Here is a 15,546-nt window from a genome sequence, read left to right on the forward strand (position 1 = left end):
CGGGAAGCAGTAACATGCTACACCACTCTAATGCAAGCAGTATAGAGAAGAGTAGGCGATATCTGGTGATCAAAGGGGGGGCTTGCCTGGTTGCTCTGGCAAGAGAGAGGGGTCGTCAACTCCGTAGTCGTACGGGGTAGCAGCGGCGTCGGTCTCGGTGTCTAGAGAGAGAAGAGGGGGAGAAACAATAAATATAATGCAAGCATATGCATAGTGATGCATGACAAGACAAGTTACGGCGTTAGAGGTGCCCTAACGCGGTAGTAGGTGATACCGGTGAAGGGGGATAACATCCGGGAAAGTATCCCCGGTGTTTCGCGTTTTCGGACCGGTGAACCGGAGGGGGAAAGTTGCGAGTTTGATAGGTTAGGGATGCGTGGCGGACGAACGGACTGCGTGTCCGAATTCGTCTCGTCGTTCTGAGCAACTTTCATGTTGAGAATATTTTAATCCGAGTTACGGATTAAAAGATATGATTTTCTAAAGATTTTATTAATTTCTGGAATTTAATTAATTAATTATTTAATTCGAAAAATGAATTTATGACGTCAGCATGATGTCATGCTGACGTCAGCAGTCAACAGGGTTGACTTGGTCAACCTGACAGGTGGGTCCCGTTCGTCATACTCTCTTTAGTTAATTAACAATAGTTAATTAGGTTAATTAGCCATTAGGTTAATTAATCAGGATTAATTAAATTAAGTATTTACTTAATTAATTAATTAATATTTTAATTATCATTTATTTTTATTTTTAACATTCTGGGGGGGGCCTGCGGTCAGTGGCATGGCCGGTCCAGTCAGCAAGGCTGACCGGGTCAACAGGCCGGCCGGGCCCCTAGGGCCCACGGGTCAGTGACCCAGGGGTGGCCCCAGGTCGGCCACGTCGGCGGCCGGCGTTGGGGAGATCCGGGGAGCGTTCCCGCGGCGGAGGGGCGCCGGACCTCGCCGGGATTCGCCGTCCGGCGGCAAAAATGGCCGCGGGCGGGTGCGTTCGAACGTGGAGGGGATGCCGCGTCCAACGGTGGCAGAGGCACGGCCGGACTTGGCCGAAAACGACGCCGGCGAGCGGCGGAGGCGGCGGTGGGATTCGGGACCGCGTCGGGATCGCGCTATGGGGCTAACGGGAAGGCCAGGGGGCTGCGCGACGCGCTGAGCACAAGGGGCTCGGCCCCGTGACCATTTGGTCACTGGAAGGGCGCCGGCGACGAGATCCGCGACGGGGGCGCTCGGGTACGGAGGGGAACGAGGGGGAAGAGGAGGGGGGCCTCGACCGAGCGGAGGAGGCGCGAGGGGAGGGGGGTACGTGGGGCGCGGCGAGCCGGCGCGAGCCGGAGCGCGACGAGCGCGACGCCGGAGCGAGCTCCGGCCATGGCGACCGAGCGCGGGGGTCGACCCCTACGGCTACAGAGCGAAGCAGGGGAGGGAAGAGCTCACGGGGGGGAGGGGACGCGTGGGGTCTCGGAAGCGGGCTCGGGGCGGTCGGGGGCGTCCGGCGGGGAGGAGGTCGAGGCGGCGGCCGTCCGGCGATGCGGATCCGGCGAGGTGGGAGTCGGGGACGGTCCCGAGGCGACGAGGGGGGGGGGGGGTTCGGGCGTCCTGCGCGGCCGGTCGGGGAGGAGGGGAGGAGATCGAGCGCCGGTGGGGTGGGGCGCCGGCGTCGGGGGCGACGGGATCGGGCGGATCCCGATCCAGATCGGCGGGGGAGGGAGGAGAAGGGGATCGGGGGGAAATGGGGGTCGGCTAGGGTTTCCGCCGACCGGGGGGGGGGGGGGTTATGGGAGTGAGGGGGTGGGCCGGGCCAGGGGCTGGCCGGCTGGGCCAGGTGGGCTTGGCCCAGTTTGGCCAGGGGGGGGGGGTTTCTCTTCTTTTTTTTGTATTGTTTTCTGTTTTCCTTTTATTTATTTTCTTTTCTGTTTTTATTTATTTATAAACACTTAGGCATTTTATAAAATTGTGAACCTTACACCATAATTATCTTTGTAATATTTGGCAACCACCGAACATTTTTGTTTTAATTTTTTTTTGAAAACTTTTATTGTTTTCTTTTATTTAAATTTTGAATTTGTTTTGGTTCTGATCTATCGAGAGTTTATCACAGTAACCGTGGTGACGTGGCATCATTAGCGGGGAATCATTGTAGCTTAATTATCCGGGCGTCACACTTTTCAAGTAGAAACTCAATTCGGCGGCCGATCCCCCGGACACTGTCTAGAGAGTCCGAACCATTCTGCAGCAGGGCAGCTCGGCTCGTGAAGAGCTCGAGTAGCAATTTGGCCTCCGTCCCAGTCCTGACCAAGTGGCGGCAATTGTATCGCGCGTACATAATTACGCACTAAAAGTACCATGGACATGGATGGAGGCATAATCATCTTGTGATCCGCAATACGGCTCGATCGCCCCAGACACACATAATTTCACTATCTCCCCTTTTTTCTTTTTTTCTTTTTCACGGGCCTTTCCTGACGGCTTGACCATCGATTCTTTTCGAAGGATAAAAACACCAAGACGACAAGAAGCATGGACGTACTGCGGAATCTTTAGGTGGTTTCTTTAACGATCCCTTTACCTATTTTCAGGACCCACACGCAGCTCTCCCTTGGTTAAGGCATCGTAAATAGCCTTCTTCTTATTGCACTACTTGTATAAATGCGCTTTAATGCACCAGTGAAATTATAGTAGAAACAGTTTGTGGCCCAAATTTTACGGTTCTAGCTTACTACTTGTTCTTCTTTTTCTTCCTTTTTGTCTTTTCTTTTCTGGTAACTCTATCAGATTACACCCGTACACTCTGGTGCGTTTCAATTTGCCAGGGGCTTCATAGCGCCCCACAACATGGCAACAAAAGTCCGAACACTTTTACAGTACAGTTTGGCACCCCGAATTTAGCACTATATGCATTGGCTCCGAATCATGTCTTGGGTCAATAGTTGGGTTGCCCGGCTCCTGTGCTTACTACCTTATGTTCCGCTGTATCAGCTAGGGTAGTAAAGGGAGAACTACTGCGATTGTGCCCTGGTTTACCCAGGTGAGCACCTCAATAGAGAAAGCCAAAAACTAACTGTCATGATGCGGCAAGAGCCGGTCAGCTATTCGGAGGTCTCAAATCTTAGAGATTTTTTCCGCATTACGCGAGGGATTGGTACTTACCCGATCAAGTGTTTACAACATCCTAGTCCGGATACTAGGGGATGCGCCTGCATTTCTATTGTCAAACTCCTATGGCTAAGTGAGGGTACTAAAGCCGCATAGTCCGATTGCCTGGTTCGTCGCGCTAAACACCTCCTTCAAAGGACCAAACAATTAGATCAAGAGTGTTTAGATTACATCCCGAACACCCCCATATTTCCTACACGGGGGCAGAAGCTGACGACTGGCCAAGTCTCAGATTTCACATAACACGGCCACACAGGAGGAGAATTTTTTTAACAAAACATTATATTACATAACGATTTAGTTTCATCATACAAAAAGACAACCTGAATGTATCCATTCGAAAATAATGTCTTGCACACATTGCGTTGCTACAACGCGAGACCCCTCCAGGACATCTGCAAAATACCGCTTGGGCCTGCGATGCTCCTTTCCCTCTAGTGGCCCATCGGTCATTAGCTTGACGGCGTCCATCTTCACCCACCACACCTTGATGTGGGCGAAGGCCATGCACGCACCTTCAAGGCAGGCCGATCGCTTGACGACGTCCAGCCGAGGACATGCGTTCACCAGCCGCTTCACGAGCCCGAAGTAGCTGCCGGGTATAGCTTCACAGGCCACAGCCAGATTATCAAATCCTTCATGGACAGTTCGGCCACCCTATGCAGCTCCACCAGCTATTTTAGCTGATCGGTGAAGGGCACGGGATGCTCTGGCGCAAGGTACTGCGACCAGAACAACTTCTCCGTCGAGCTCCCTTCTTTGGCTCAGAAGAACTCCGCGGCGTCGGACACACTGCACGGCAGATCTGTAAACGCCCTTGGAGAACTTCGAATCCGGGTTAGTAAGAAATACTTCTTCTTCACATACTTGCTTTGCATACTAAACGCCTTACCAGTCGTGATCTTCTTGGCCTCCTGAATCTCCTGGAGAGCACCCTGGGCTTCAACCCGGGCCGCTTCCGCACTTTGACGAGCCTTGGCGAGTTCGGTCTCTCGAGCCGAAACATCACCCTCCAGGGTCTCATACTTCTTCACAGTGTCCTGGAGCTCTTGCTGGACCTCGTTCGGTCGGGCCTTAAGCTTCTAGCGAGCGGCCTGCTCCTTGACAGCTTTCCCCTCGGCTTCGGCCAGGGCCTTTTTCAGGGGCACGACCTCGGCCGTCGCCCCTACAGATATCGTGACACTATGGTCAGTATACATCATTTCTGCTTTCTGAATATATAGCGAGTCATTACATAACTTGCTGGTCTTCCAGCTGCTTCCTCGCTTGGCCGAGCTACTCCTCAACCCGCTCCAGTCTCTGCCTCAGGCCGGAGACTTCGGCAGTGTGTGAGGTCGCGGCTAGCAATGAAGCCTGCTTATTCACATTAGACACATTTTAGTTAGCTTCCTGAGAAATTTAATTGATCCTCTGTCCGGCTTTTCATTCTGAACACCGGACAGTGTCTCAGGGGCTACTGTCTGTATTGGGATTTTCCCTGTGATGCTGCTTATCTCAGAACCCGTCAGCAGGCCGTTGCAGGCTTCGGTCAGTCCGCTCTTGACGGACTAAACCTTCTTAATCACCGTACCGATAAGGATACGGTGTTCTTCCACAATGGAAGCGCCTCGTAGCGCTTCTAGTAGATTATCCGGTGCCTCTGGTTAGACAGAGGTCACCGGTGGAACACGCACACCCACTTCTTTAGAAGGAGGTTGTTCGTCGGATTCCGAAGTTGCATGGGTCTTCCGAATCGCATTCGGCTAGGGACCGAACTGATCGAGGCCCCCAGCCGCCATGGGGATCTACCCCCATGTGTTCGGAAGTCGAGGTCTTTGTCGGTGTCAAAACCGGCGGATCTCGGGTTGGGGGTCCCAAATTGTGCGTCCAAGGCTGATGGTAACAGGAGGCGGGGGACACAATGTTAACCCAGGTTCATGCCCTCTCGATGGAGCTAATACCCTACTTCCTGCTTGATTGATCTTGATGATATGAGTATTGCAAGAGTTGATCTACCACGAGATCGTAGAGGCTAAACCCTAGAAGATAGCCTATGATTATGATTGTTGTCGTCCTACGGGCTAAACCCTCCGGTTTATATAGACACCGGAGGGGGCTAGGGTTACACAGAGTCGGTTACAAGGGAGGAGATCTACATATCCTAATTGCCAAGCTTGCCTTCCACGCAAAGGAGAGTCCCACCCGGACATGGGACTAAGTCTTCAATCTTGTATCTTCATAGTCCAACAGTCCGGCCAAAGTATATAGTCCAGCTATCCGAGGACCCCCTAATCCAGGACTCCCTCAGTAGCCCCTGAACCAGGCTTCAATGACGATGAGTCCGGCACACAGATTGTCTTCGGCATTGCAAGCACTACAGGAATCAGCAGTTTTGCCGTCTAGCGATTACAGACGGCAAAGAGCGAAATACAGACGGCAAAGACTTTACCGTCAGCTGGTTGACGGCAAAGTTAGACGGCGAAGCATAAATCGGCAAAGCAAAACTTTGCCGTCAGCTTTTTGTCAGGCAGATGGGAAAGACTTTGCCATCAGTGAAAGCAGTTTGCCATCAGCCATATAGTGTAGACGGCAAAAAAAGTCGCCTAACGGAGACAGATGCCATTACAGGTTTGCAGTCAGGCTTTAAGCTCGGCGGATGGCAAAGTCAGAATGTTTGCTGTCAGGTTTCCATCCACGCAGACGGCAAAGTCTAGCGTTTTGCCATCAGGCGGGCCAGGAGGCAGATGGCAAAGTCTAGCGTTTTGCCATCAGGCGGGCCAGGAGGCAGACGACAAAGTCTCCAAGTTTGCCGTCTAGCGACAAAAAGCAGACGGCAAACCCCTCGGCTGGGCTGCAGTCCGATTGCATAGGCTTCCGCCACGTGAGTTCTTTTGCCATCCAGAATCCCATTTGAATGACAGCAAAAGCTGTGCACTTTTTTTGGCATTATATATATTAATTTGGCACAGATATAAATTGGCATAGTTTGTATACACAATATATATCATAATTTGGCACAGATGACACATAATTCATAGCACTGTTCCATAGCAAATATGACACAGTTCATAGCACTGTTCCATAACACATTCATATCAAATACCACACAGAGTATACCAAATGCCCATAGCGAGCTAGTCCATACCAAATATAAGAGTATAATGTTTTCCATAGCAAGAGTACAATGTGTTCCATAGCAAATGAACAAAGCAGGCATCAGTATGTAATATTTTGCACTACAACAAATGTCTTCATGTCCATATCATAGTCCAAAGAGCATCTGTGTGGCAACCTATAAGATGAAATCATCAACATGTCAAATTTTGGCATAATAAAAAAAGGGCTTTAAATCATCAAGATGCTGACTAGACAAAAGACCTGTGTCGCCTGTTGAGCCACAATATAGACATCTTTGCATTCTAATTTGCTTTCTTGTCGAATTTCGACTTGCCCAATATCATCTCTTCGCCTAACCTTCTCCGGATCGAACCAATGGCATTTGAAGACGACGACTTTTGGAGGATTTGCCCCAAAGTAATGCAGTTCATATATTTCATCAACTCTTCCATAATACTCAACTCCATTGCAAATAGCCGACACTCCGGTGTTTCTTGTTTTTAGAACGGCCCGACATTCCTCGTTCCCATGTGTGCAGAAGCAATACCCATTGATGTCGTAATTATCGAACGTACCGACCTTATAGTCAAACCCATTAGCAACTTGTTTCAATTCTTTGTCCAATATTGATGCACCCTACAAGTTTAAGCGGAAAAGATTATTGTATTAGTCGCACGTAATACCAACTTCAAGTCTACATAATAAGAAGTATACCTTTTCTCTGAACCAAGAAATGAAACCGTAATTGCCGTCTCCTTCGCCAACAAGAAGCTCATACTCTTCAAGTGAATCAAGTTCGATCCCTCCATCAGAGAATTGGGGAACGAATTCACTTTGCAATGAGAAATGAGCGGAGTTAGATACAAACATATGAGTAGATGTTGTATAATGTACCAATCACTTACTCAATGTATGACCGCACTTCTTTTAGGTTGGTGAGGATATACAATGTAAGCGATCTCCACTCTTTTGGATCCAATATCTTTGAACCAGAAGCACCCACAGGTCCGAGTTGGCCTTTGAAAACGCTGAGCTTGGATTCATGCTTGGAATATTGGCCGCATAGCTTGATGTGCTGAAGTTTGACATCTCCTCCGCCAAGAATGCCTCGGCTATGGATGCTTCAATTCTACGTTTATTTCTACATTTAGCTCTAGGAGTCTTTTGCATTCTCTCAAGTCCATAGCACCAACGGTTCTGCACAGGGCCAACCATTCTTACCTCGGAACGGAGGTGTAAAATCATATGTTCTATCGGATTAAAGAAGCCCGGTGGAAATATCTTCTCTAGCTTGCAGAGCAACTCGGGGGCCCGTTTTTCCATGTCATCTATCACGGTAGGAGATACTTCTTTAGTACAAAGAACACCAAATAAATAGCTAAGCTCTGCCAATACTTCCCAATCATCCTCAGGGATATAGCCTTGAATCATCACGGGCATTAACCGCTCAAGCCATATGTGCCAATCATGACTCTTCAACCCATAAAGCTTCAATTTATCAAGATTCACTGCCCTCATTAGATTCACTGCATACCCATCGGGGAACAACAAAGTTTTGAACCACATGAGTATCTCCTTCTTATGTTCCCTTGTAAGAACAAACCTAGCCCGTGGCATTGTCCAATTTTTCCGGCCCACGGGTTGCCGCAAGTTTTGTTTGGGTCTATCACATGGCTTCATCAGATCAAGTCTGGCCTTAGTATTATCCTTCGTCATATTGGGAATCTTGATCAATGTGACAAAAATGGCCTCGGCGATATTCTTTTCATTGAGCATTACATCAATGTTATGGGGAAGCTCAAGCTGGTGAAAGTAGGGGAGATCCCAGAAGCATCGTTTGTGAGTCCAGGCGTGTAGTTCATTATATCCTAGGAAATACCGTGGATGGTTGGGATCAGGCTGGAGAGCATTTAATTCATCACGAATTTGTTCACCCGTCATCTCAGGTGGTGCCAAGTGTTCGACAACTTCACCTTTCATGAAGTTCATCTTGTCTAGTCTGAATGGATGGTCAGGGCGCAAATGTTGTCTATGGAAATCGAAGCAAGAATACTTGCGATCATGCTGTAGCCAACGGCAGTTAAGGCTCGCCTTGCATCTTGGGCATGGGAACCTCCCATGCACAGACCACCCCATGAAAAGTGAATAGGCCGGTAGGTCATGCAATGAGTACTGGTACCAAACATGCATTGTGAAGTTTTTTTGCTAACAGCATCGTATGTCCGTATCCCATTCACCCAAGCTTCTTTCAAGTCATCTATCAGTGGCTGCATGTACACATTTATATTCTTCCCCGGATACTTGGGCCCTGGAACTATCAACGATAGGAATATGTGCTTGCGTTGCATCAGGACGCCTGGGGGTAGGTTGAGTGGAACAACAAACACGGGCCAACAACTATATGTCTTTGACACCATACCAAACGGATTGAACCCGTAAAGTCTGATGGCGATTCGTACATGCTTTGCCTCTTCTGCTTTCTGATGATGTATTCGATCAAAACTCTTCCATGCTTGGCCACAAGACACATGTACCATCATCGGCCTCCCATGATCATCCTTGTCAGGTCTTTTCCCATATTTGTGCCATGTCATCATTTTGGCTGTATCTTCGTTCAAGAAAAGCCATTGAACTCTTGGCAAGATTGGAAGATACCGAAGAACATTTGTAGGGACTTTGCTCCGCTTCTTCACACCATCATCGAGGTCTCTATCAACATACCTAGAGGCTTTGCACTTGGCATAGTACCTGTCGTCGGCATACTCTTTTGTAAATAAGACACATCCGTTTGGATAGGCATGTATCTGCTCATAGGGCATCTTAAGTGCACGGAGGATTTTCTTTGCTTCGTACCAACTTTTAGCCATTTTGTGACCTTCAGGGAGAGAGCTACCCCAAGCGGTCATCATCGAATTAAAGCAATCTCTACTCATGTTGAACTGGGACTTCAGAGACATTACTCGTGCGATGGTATCCAGCTGACACTGTGTCGTGTACTCGTGAAGAGGTTGTTGTGACGAATTCAGCATTTCTAGGTAAGCCCTCGCGGACTCCTCCGGTTCTCCCTCTGATCCCTCTTCACGTGCATCGTTGAAGTCAGCTACCATGTCAGCGATCCCGGTACCATTGTCATCGGTGCGCCAAAGAACCACCTCCTCTCTGCTATGTTCAGGCTTGCCATGAAAGGTCCACCGGGTATACCCAGTCTTAAACCCATGCTTTTGAAGGTGTTTACCCATCGTCTTCTTCGACTGTTCTATATCGTTCTTGCACTTCAAGCAGGGGCACCAAATTTTTCTCTTGCCACTAGCAAATGTTGCCTCTATAAATTCATTAGTCTTCATCACCCATTCAACGGTCATGTCTGCCTGACTAGGGTGGCCAGTGTACATCCACACACGATCACCCATACTTGCACTAACAGTAGGTACACCAAATTTATATTCATCAAGTTATGTAAAATGTAATTGCGACTAGATACACAAGTAATTACTTTTGTCATATTATTTACGCCTTAGTTTTATTTTTTACCATACAAAAGAGAAACATGCATTCATGGGTTGAATCATATCTCTAATAGGTAAAGATGGGTCCTAATCCCACCCGAGTACGTGTAGATTGGGTTCGTTTCCCGTGCTCTACTCCAGTCTGAGGCAAAATTTCGGCAGCACCTCCCCGCTGTTCTCCAGATACACGTCTCGGCAACAAGCCGAGAGAATGTGTACCCGGGAGGCGCTGAAGAAATTTTGCCTCGGACCGAAGTAGAGCACGGGAAACAAACCCAATCTACACGTACTCGGGATGTCCATGGATAACGTGGACAATTTGAAAGGACGGCGGTTATAAATATGCAAATACATGCATATTTATAAATGCCACCCTTTCAAACGGGAGATGCCTAGGTTATGTGACTTAACATGAAAATAAAATCTAGTGGCATTGGCACGACGATCGGAACAGAGTAAATAAGGGGAGTGGGGATAACAGTCGAGCTCACCCCTAGATGATCTGTAGAGGAGGTAGTGGATGGCGATGGCGGCGACAACAGGACCAACAGTGCTCCTGGAGGTGAAAAGATTGATCCCTGTACATCAAAGCACCAACACAACCAACATAAGCACTCGCGGAAAATTTGAACAGAAACAAAGATGAACAAGTATAAAGAAAGGATGCATCAATCTTCTTCATATAATTGGTTTACCTGCAGATCTTATGGACAAGCATTTGAACAAAGGCAACACTCGTAAAAACAAAGATATACAGTATCTACATTTTAGTTACAATATGGATTAGATTTACCCATATTTAATCCACATCATTATTGTAAATGTACTACGGCAGTAAGCATGAAATCCTTGTGGCCATTAATTATTTTATATGGTAGGCAACAATGTTACATATACAATTTTCACTTGAACTTTTGACATACTCTAATTGCTCAAACAAGATTTCCTTTAGTTATAACAACAATACTATTTCCATGCTAACAATCATCAACAGAACTAGATTACAGATTCTTTTTCCCCATCTCATCATGCTAAGGAGTGCAAAATCATCAACAGAACAGAATTTCTAACAAATGCGTGTAGCAAAAATGAGCACATACTATTTTCTCCAATTACAACATCCATTCATCCATCCATCGATCAATACATCCATCCATGCAGCCATGCATCTATCCATCTAGGGCAGAGGGGTAGGAGAAGGAATGCTCACCGTGGGGGCAGATGGGGCAGAGGGGGAGATGGTGCCCGGCGGCTGTGGAGCTGCCTCTCCTTTGCAGTCCATCAGCGGCGGAGGTGGTGCCCTGCGGCGGCGGTGGCGGAGGTGGTGCCCGACAGCGGTGGTGCCGGCGCGGCGGTGCTAGGGCACAGGAGGAGATTCCGGCGACGGTGCGGCCATTGGAGGAGGGGTTGGGGGCGCGGTGTAGGAGGGGGCGGCGGCGGCGCTGGAGAACGGCGGCGGAGGCGCTGGAGAACGGCGGCGGCGCTCGAACCCTAGCGCCGCTCTCTGTTCTGGTGGTGCGGGGCGAGGGGAGGGGTGGGGCTGCGATCTGTTTTTTTTTCAGCGTGTCCGACCGGGCTATCAGTGGACTGGGATGTTTGTCGTCTGCCACTGGTCTCGTGATCTGTTTCTTTTTGGCACGTCCGACCGAGCTATCAGTGGACTGGGCTGTTTGCCGTCTGCCACTGGTCTCCATGACGGCAAACCCTTTTTTTCCTCGGGGCCATGTGCTGCGTGGCCGTGTATTTTTGCCGTCTGCAAGTTAGCGAAGCTGACGGCGAACTCACAATCTTAGCCATCAGTTAACGGATGAGTTGACGGCAAAGTACACTATAACCGACGTCCGTCCGGGTGCCGTCTTTGCCGTCAGTAGTGTCAGAGATGACGGTAAAGAATGCGTCTTTGCCGTCTGCCTCATTTTTGTCGTCACCTTTTGCATACGTTCGCCATCTGTAATTCTTTCCGTCTATTATTCATCTGTTTTACCGTGAGTTATTCTTTGCCGTCATCCACTAATGGCAAAAGAGCTCTTTGCCGTCTGCCCCGACGTTATGCTGACGGCAAACTAGCTTATTCCTGTAGTGAAGGCGGGTTCCTTCCTCGAATACTCCATAGAAGATTATGAACACAAGGATCGTGTCTGGCTCTGCAAAATAAATTCCACATACCACCATAGAGAGTATATTATGCCACAAATCTAATCTGCTGACAACTTTTTATAATTTGACGTCCTGCCGTGGCCCGGTCATTATGAACCATTTTTCCCTACCTGCCACTACACGTGTTGCGAGGCGGTTTTATTGGCACGTCTTGTCGAAGCAGAGATCGTGTTCCCCTTATCACGGGATTCCCATCAATACGGGTGTGGGTAACCCAATCGTGTTTGTTAGTATGACTCCTCGATTTTAGGCAAGTTCCAAACGGCCACGCGGAGGACGCTTGATATTCACCCTCTTTATAAAGGGGCCAAGGCCTGTCCTTTTCTTCTTGCGCCCAATCCTTCCCCTCCCCACCTCGAGTTCCAACACCCAAGGCTTAGGCTAAGAGCTTCGGACCTTCAACCATGTCCGGATCGAACCTTCAAGGTCGGTGGATGGCCTCCTCTCTCACAGAGGAGGACATCAAGAAGCTAAGGGAAGACATGTATCTGACTGCCGAAATCTCGCACAGGCTGCCCGCTCAAGGGCAGGTCATCCCCACTCCCGAACCCAACAAGAGTGTCGTATTTGTTTCCACTTCCTCCGAGGGCTAGGCTTTAGTCTTGATCCCTTTGTAAGAGGGCTGATGTTGTTTTACGGGCTCGATTTCCATGATCTAGCCCTAGATTCCATCCTTCACATCTCGTTATTTATCGTCGTGTGTGAAGCCTTCCTCCGCATCACCCCACACTTCGGCTTATGGCTCAAGACCTTCAATGTGAAGCCGAAGACGATCGACGGGCGACATGCAGAATGCGGAGGTGCCATAATAAGCAAAGGCGCCGATGTTCCATGGCATAAGGGCTCCTTCCCGGAGGTGTCCAACTTATGGCAGCGGGAGTGGTCTTACATCACAGCTCCGCGAAGTAAAAAGTGGGCAGCTGCCCCTGCCTTCCGCTCGGGCCCCCCGCCGCAACTGGCATCATGGGTCAACAAGGGGCTGGACTGGGGGCCAGTTAATGACGTGCTGACATTGCAAAGTCGCATCCGAGATCTCCTCAAGAGGGATGTCAGTTTTGTCAAGGTAATGCAAGTTATGCTAGTTCGTCGGGTCCTGCCATGCCAACGTCGATCTCTCCGTCTATGGGAGTTCAACCTAGAAGGACCGTGAACTATTCAGCAATTCCTCGGTGTGACCAGGGACGGAGCCAGGATTTAGACATAGGGGGGGGGGGCGAAAGACAACAAGCAGAAAAATAGACATACCATACCATGTGGTTATCCCAAGCCTTAGCCTTGCATCTTCAACCTTTAACTCATTTGCTTTACTATGACCTAGATCAGGTGTGCTCATTTGCTGGACTAGAATTGGTGCTATTTTGACTAGCTGCTAGTTGACTGCGATAGGAACTTACAATCATACAGCCAGATTCAGGTTGTAAAACCAGTTCCATTGTAGAATGGATAAATTATTTCTCTATTCATTAATTCAAAAGTTTATCATCGATTAGTTCTTCAGGCCTTGTGATGGTAAAACAAAATTGCTACACACATAAGCTAACTCCATCTAAATGCAGAAACTTTGTAAAATGTAATCTAGAAAAACGTTTAACAATACACATCAGCGAAGAAGACTAACCGCACAATAACCTTGGTCGGTCAATCGTCACGGGGTCGTAGGGCCCAGGCTTATAGCCACACATCGCGGCGGCAATCAATTTTTGGTTGCAATCTTGTCGATTCGGTGCCTGTTTTCACATCCCGGGACTGCCCTAGACTTGCAGCTCTTCATTGCGTCCGTTCTGCCGGTAAGGCGGAAACATGTTCGTGGATCGGTGCCTGCCTGTCCTAGCTTCCCCTTCCCTTCGCCCCGTCTCTATGGATATTGGAGGCGCGATGGAGAGATCTGATCACAGGAGCGGCTTGGAACGAAGAGGTTAGGGTCTAAGCGATATGTGCGAGACTGCGTGCGTAGTCCAACTCCCAAGTCGTGGCTGGGCGTCCTCCATGATGGGCTGGCCGCTGGCATTTTCCTTCATTTTGTGCATTTAGCAAATACATTGGGCTGTACATCAGTACATGGGCTGAGATGCTGATGCTTCACGTTAATTGAAAAGGGCTGAAGCCCATAGGGGGGGCAAAGCACATTATGTACAGCTACGGAATCAAAAAAATTAGCGACTAACAGAACGCCATCAAGGGATGACACGATCGTTGGGGGGGTCTCGCCCCCCTAGTCCCCCCTTAATCCGTCCCTGGATTGTTCTTCAGATCATGAATAAAGTGTCCGGACAACACCGAGGATGCGGGTCTCAGCTGCAATCGTTCGGATACCCACTTAAGTAATTCTGCGGCCGAACATGTTGTCTTTTTATTTGTCACAACATCATTCTGAAAAGATCGCTCTCGCCCAGGACTGGATAAGAAAGGCGAAGATGATCAGGTGTTTGGCCCCCCTTCCCAAAGGCTCACCGGATCCTATGCTTGCCAGGATGCTCGAGCGCGTACCTTATCAAGTACCATCAGGGGAAGATAAAGGGAGGAATAAAGAAGCCGAAAGCGGGCTTCACGCATTACTCATCCAAACCGGGGGAATTAGTGTCTCCGCGAAGGAGGATAATCGGGGAGAAGAATCCAAAATCCCCTCTCCCCAAGGAAGGAAAAGGACGGCCTCTGAAGACTTGGAAATGAAGGTTTCCAAACGAGTGAAGAAACCTTCGCCAGGGGGCCCTGCCCCGGAGGGCATCCTTACCGCACAGTTCTCGCAAGGGAGCCAGCCCTCCATCGAGTTGTAAGTGAACAAGAGTACTTTTGGTAAATATATCACGCTTTATCTCCGAGGATAATAACCACGATATATATCTTGCAGTCCGGCTCGTAGCCCTTCTCGATAGAGTTCGTCTTCGGGGGATCTTCTTCCAGAGATGATGGAGAGCGAAACGCCTCCCCCTGCCTCCTCGCCACCTGGGGCGGACGACCCTGAGGTGTCATCACGTAGGATTTCTCCTGATCCTCCAAGGCCAGAAGGTGACCCTTCAGCCACCCAAAGTCCGCAGTATTTGGCTCCTAAGGAGAGCAACATAAAGAGTCTGGGATTGTCCGGTGCACAACCGGACGCACTGATGGGTCTTTTGGAGCAAGAGGCTATCTCAGAGGAGCATCGTACATTAATGGGTACGGTGGTTGAGAGGATTTCATCCGCCAAAAGAGGGTTGCATGAGGCTATTACGAGTCTGCTAAGATGTTTTGAGGTACTCAAAGTAATATAAATTTTTTTATGGTACCGCACACACTAGGTGTGCTCTATACAGATAGTAGCCCCTGAGACTCTGGTTGTTGTCCAGAGGCGGCAAACAGAGGATCATAGTCCCAGGTAATGATCACGCTGCTTTCATGTGCAGGCGGCTGAGCGTCCTGTGGCTGGCCGGACTACTGAGTTTGCCGGGCTAAGGCGGCAACTTGATGCGGCAGATGCCGACATTGTGCTTGTGAACAAGCGGCTTGACGAGGCACATGGTATGTATTTTTGGGTAGTTAACAAATATTAAGAGGGGTATGATGCTAGTATCTATAATATGTTGTAACTACAGATGGAGCTGCAGCCGTGGAGACCCTTCGGGCAGAACTTGCCCGAGCCAAGGAACAAGCAAGGA

The 15,546-nt window shown here is 49.1% G+C and overlaps 1 protein-coding gene across 1 annotated transcript; it reads right to left on the reverse strand.

The window, feature by feature from the left end:
- Window positions 1-1,953: 1,953 nt before the first annotated feature.
- On the reverse strand, window positions 1,954-9,853 carry LOC147975067 (uncharacterized). Its single transcript, XM_087517970.1, has one exon. The coding sequence runs from the start codon at window positions 9,659-9,661 to the stop codon at window positions 8,246-8,248; it is 1,416 nt and encodes a 471-aa protein (XP_087374096.1). The 5' UTR covers window positions 9,662-9,853; the 3' UTR covers window positions 1,954-8,245.
- Between the last annotated feature and the right edge of the window lie 5,693 nt (window positions 9,854-15,546).

Source organism: Triticum urartu, chromosome 4A (assembly GCF_056163025.1).
Source record: "Triticum urartu cultivar PI428250 chromosome 4A, HENAU_Tu73, whole genome shotgun sequence".
In the NCBI taxonomy this organism is placed as follows: Eukaryota; Viridiplantae; Streptophyta; class Magnoliopsida; order Poales; family Poaceae; genus Triticum; species Triticum urartu.

Excerpts from the sequence above, each read along its gene's own strand:
- LOC147975067 (XM_087517970.1), bottom strand. The coding sequence starts at position 9,661 with ATGGGTGATCGTGTGTGGATGTACACTGGCCACCCTAGTCAGGCAGAC.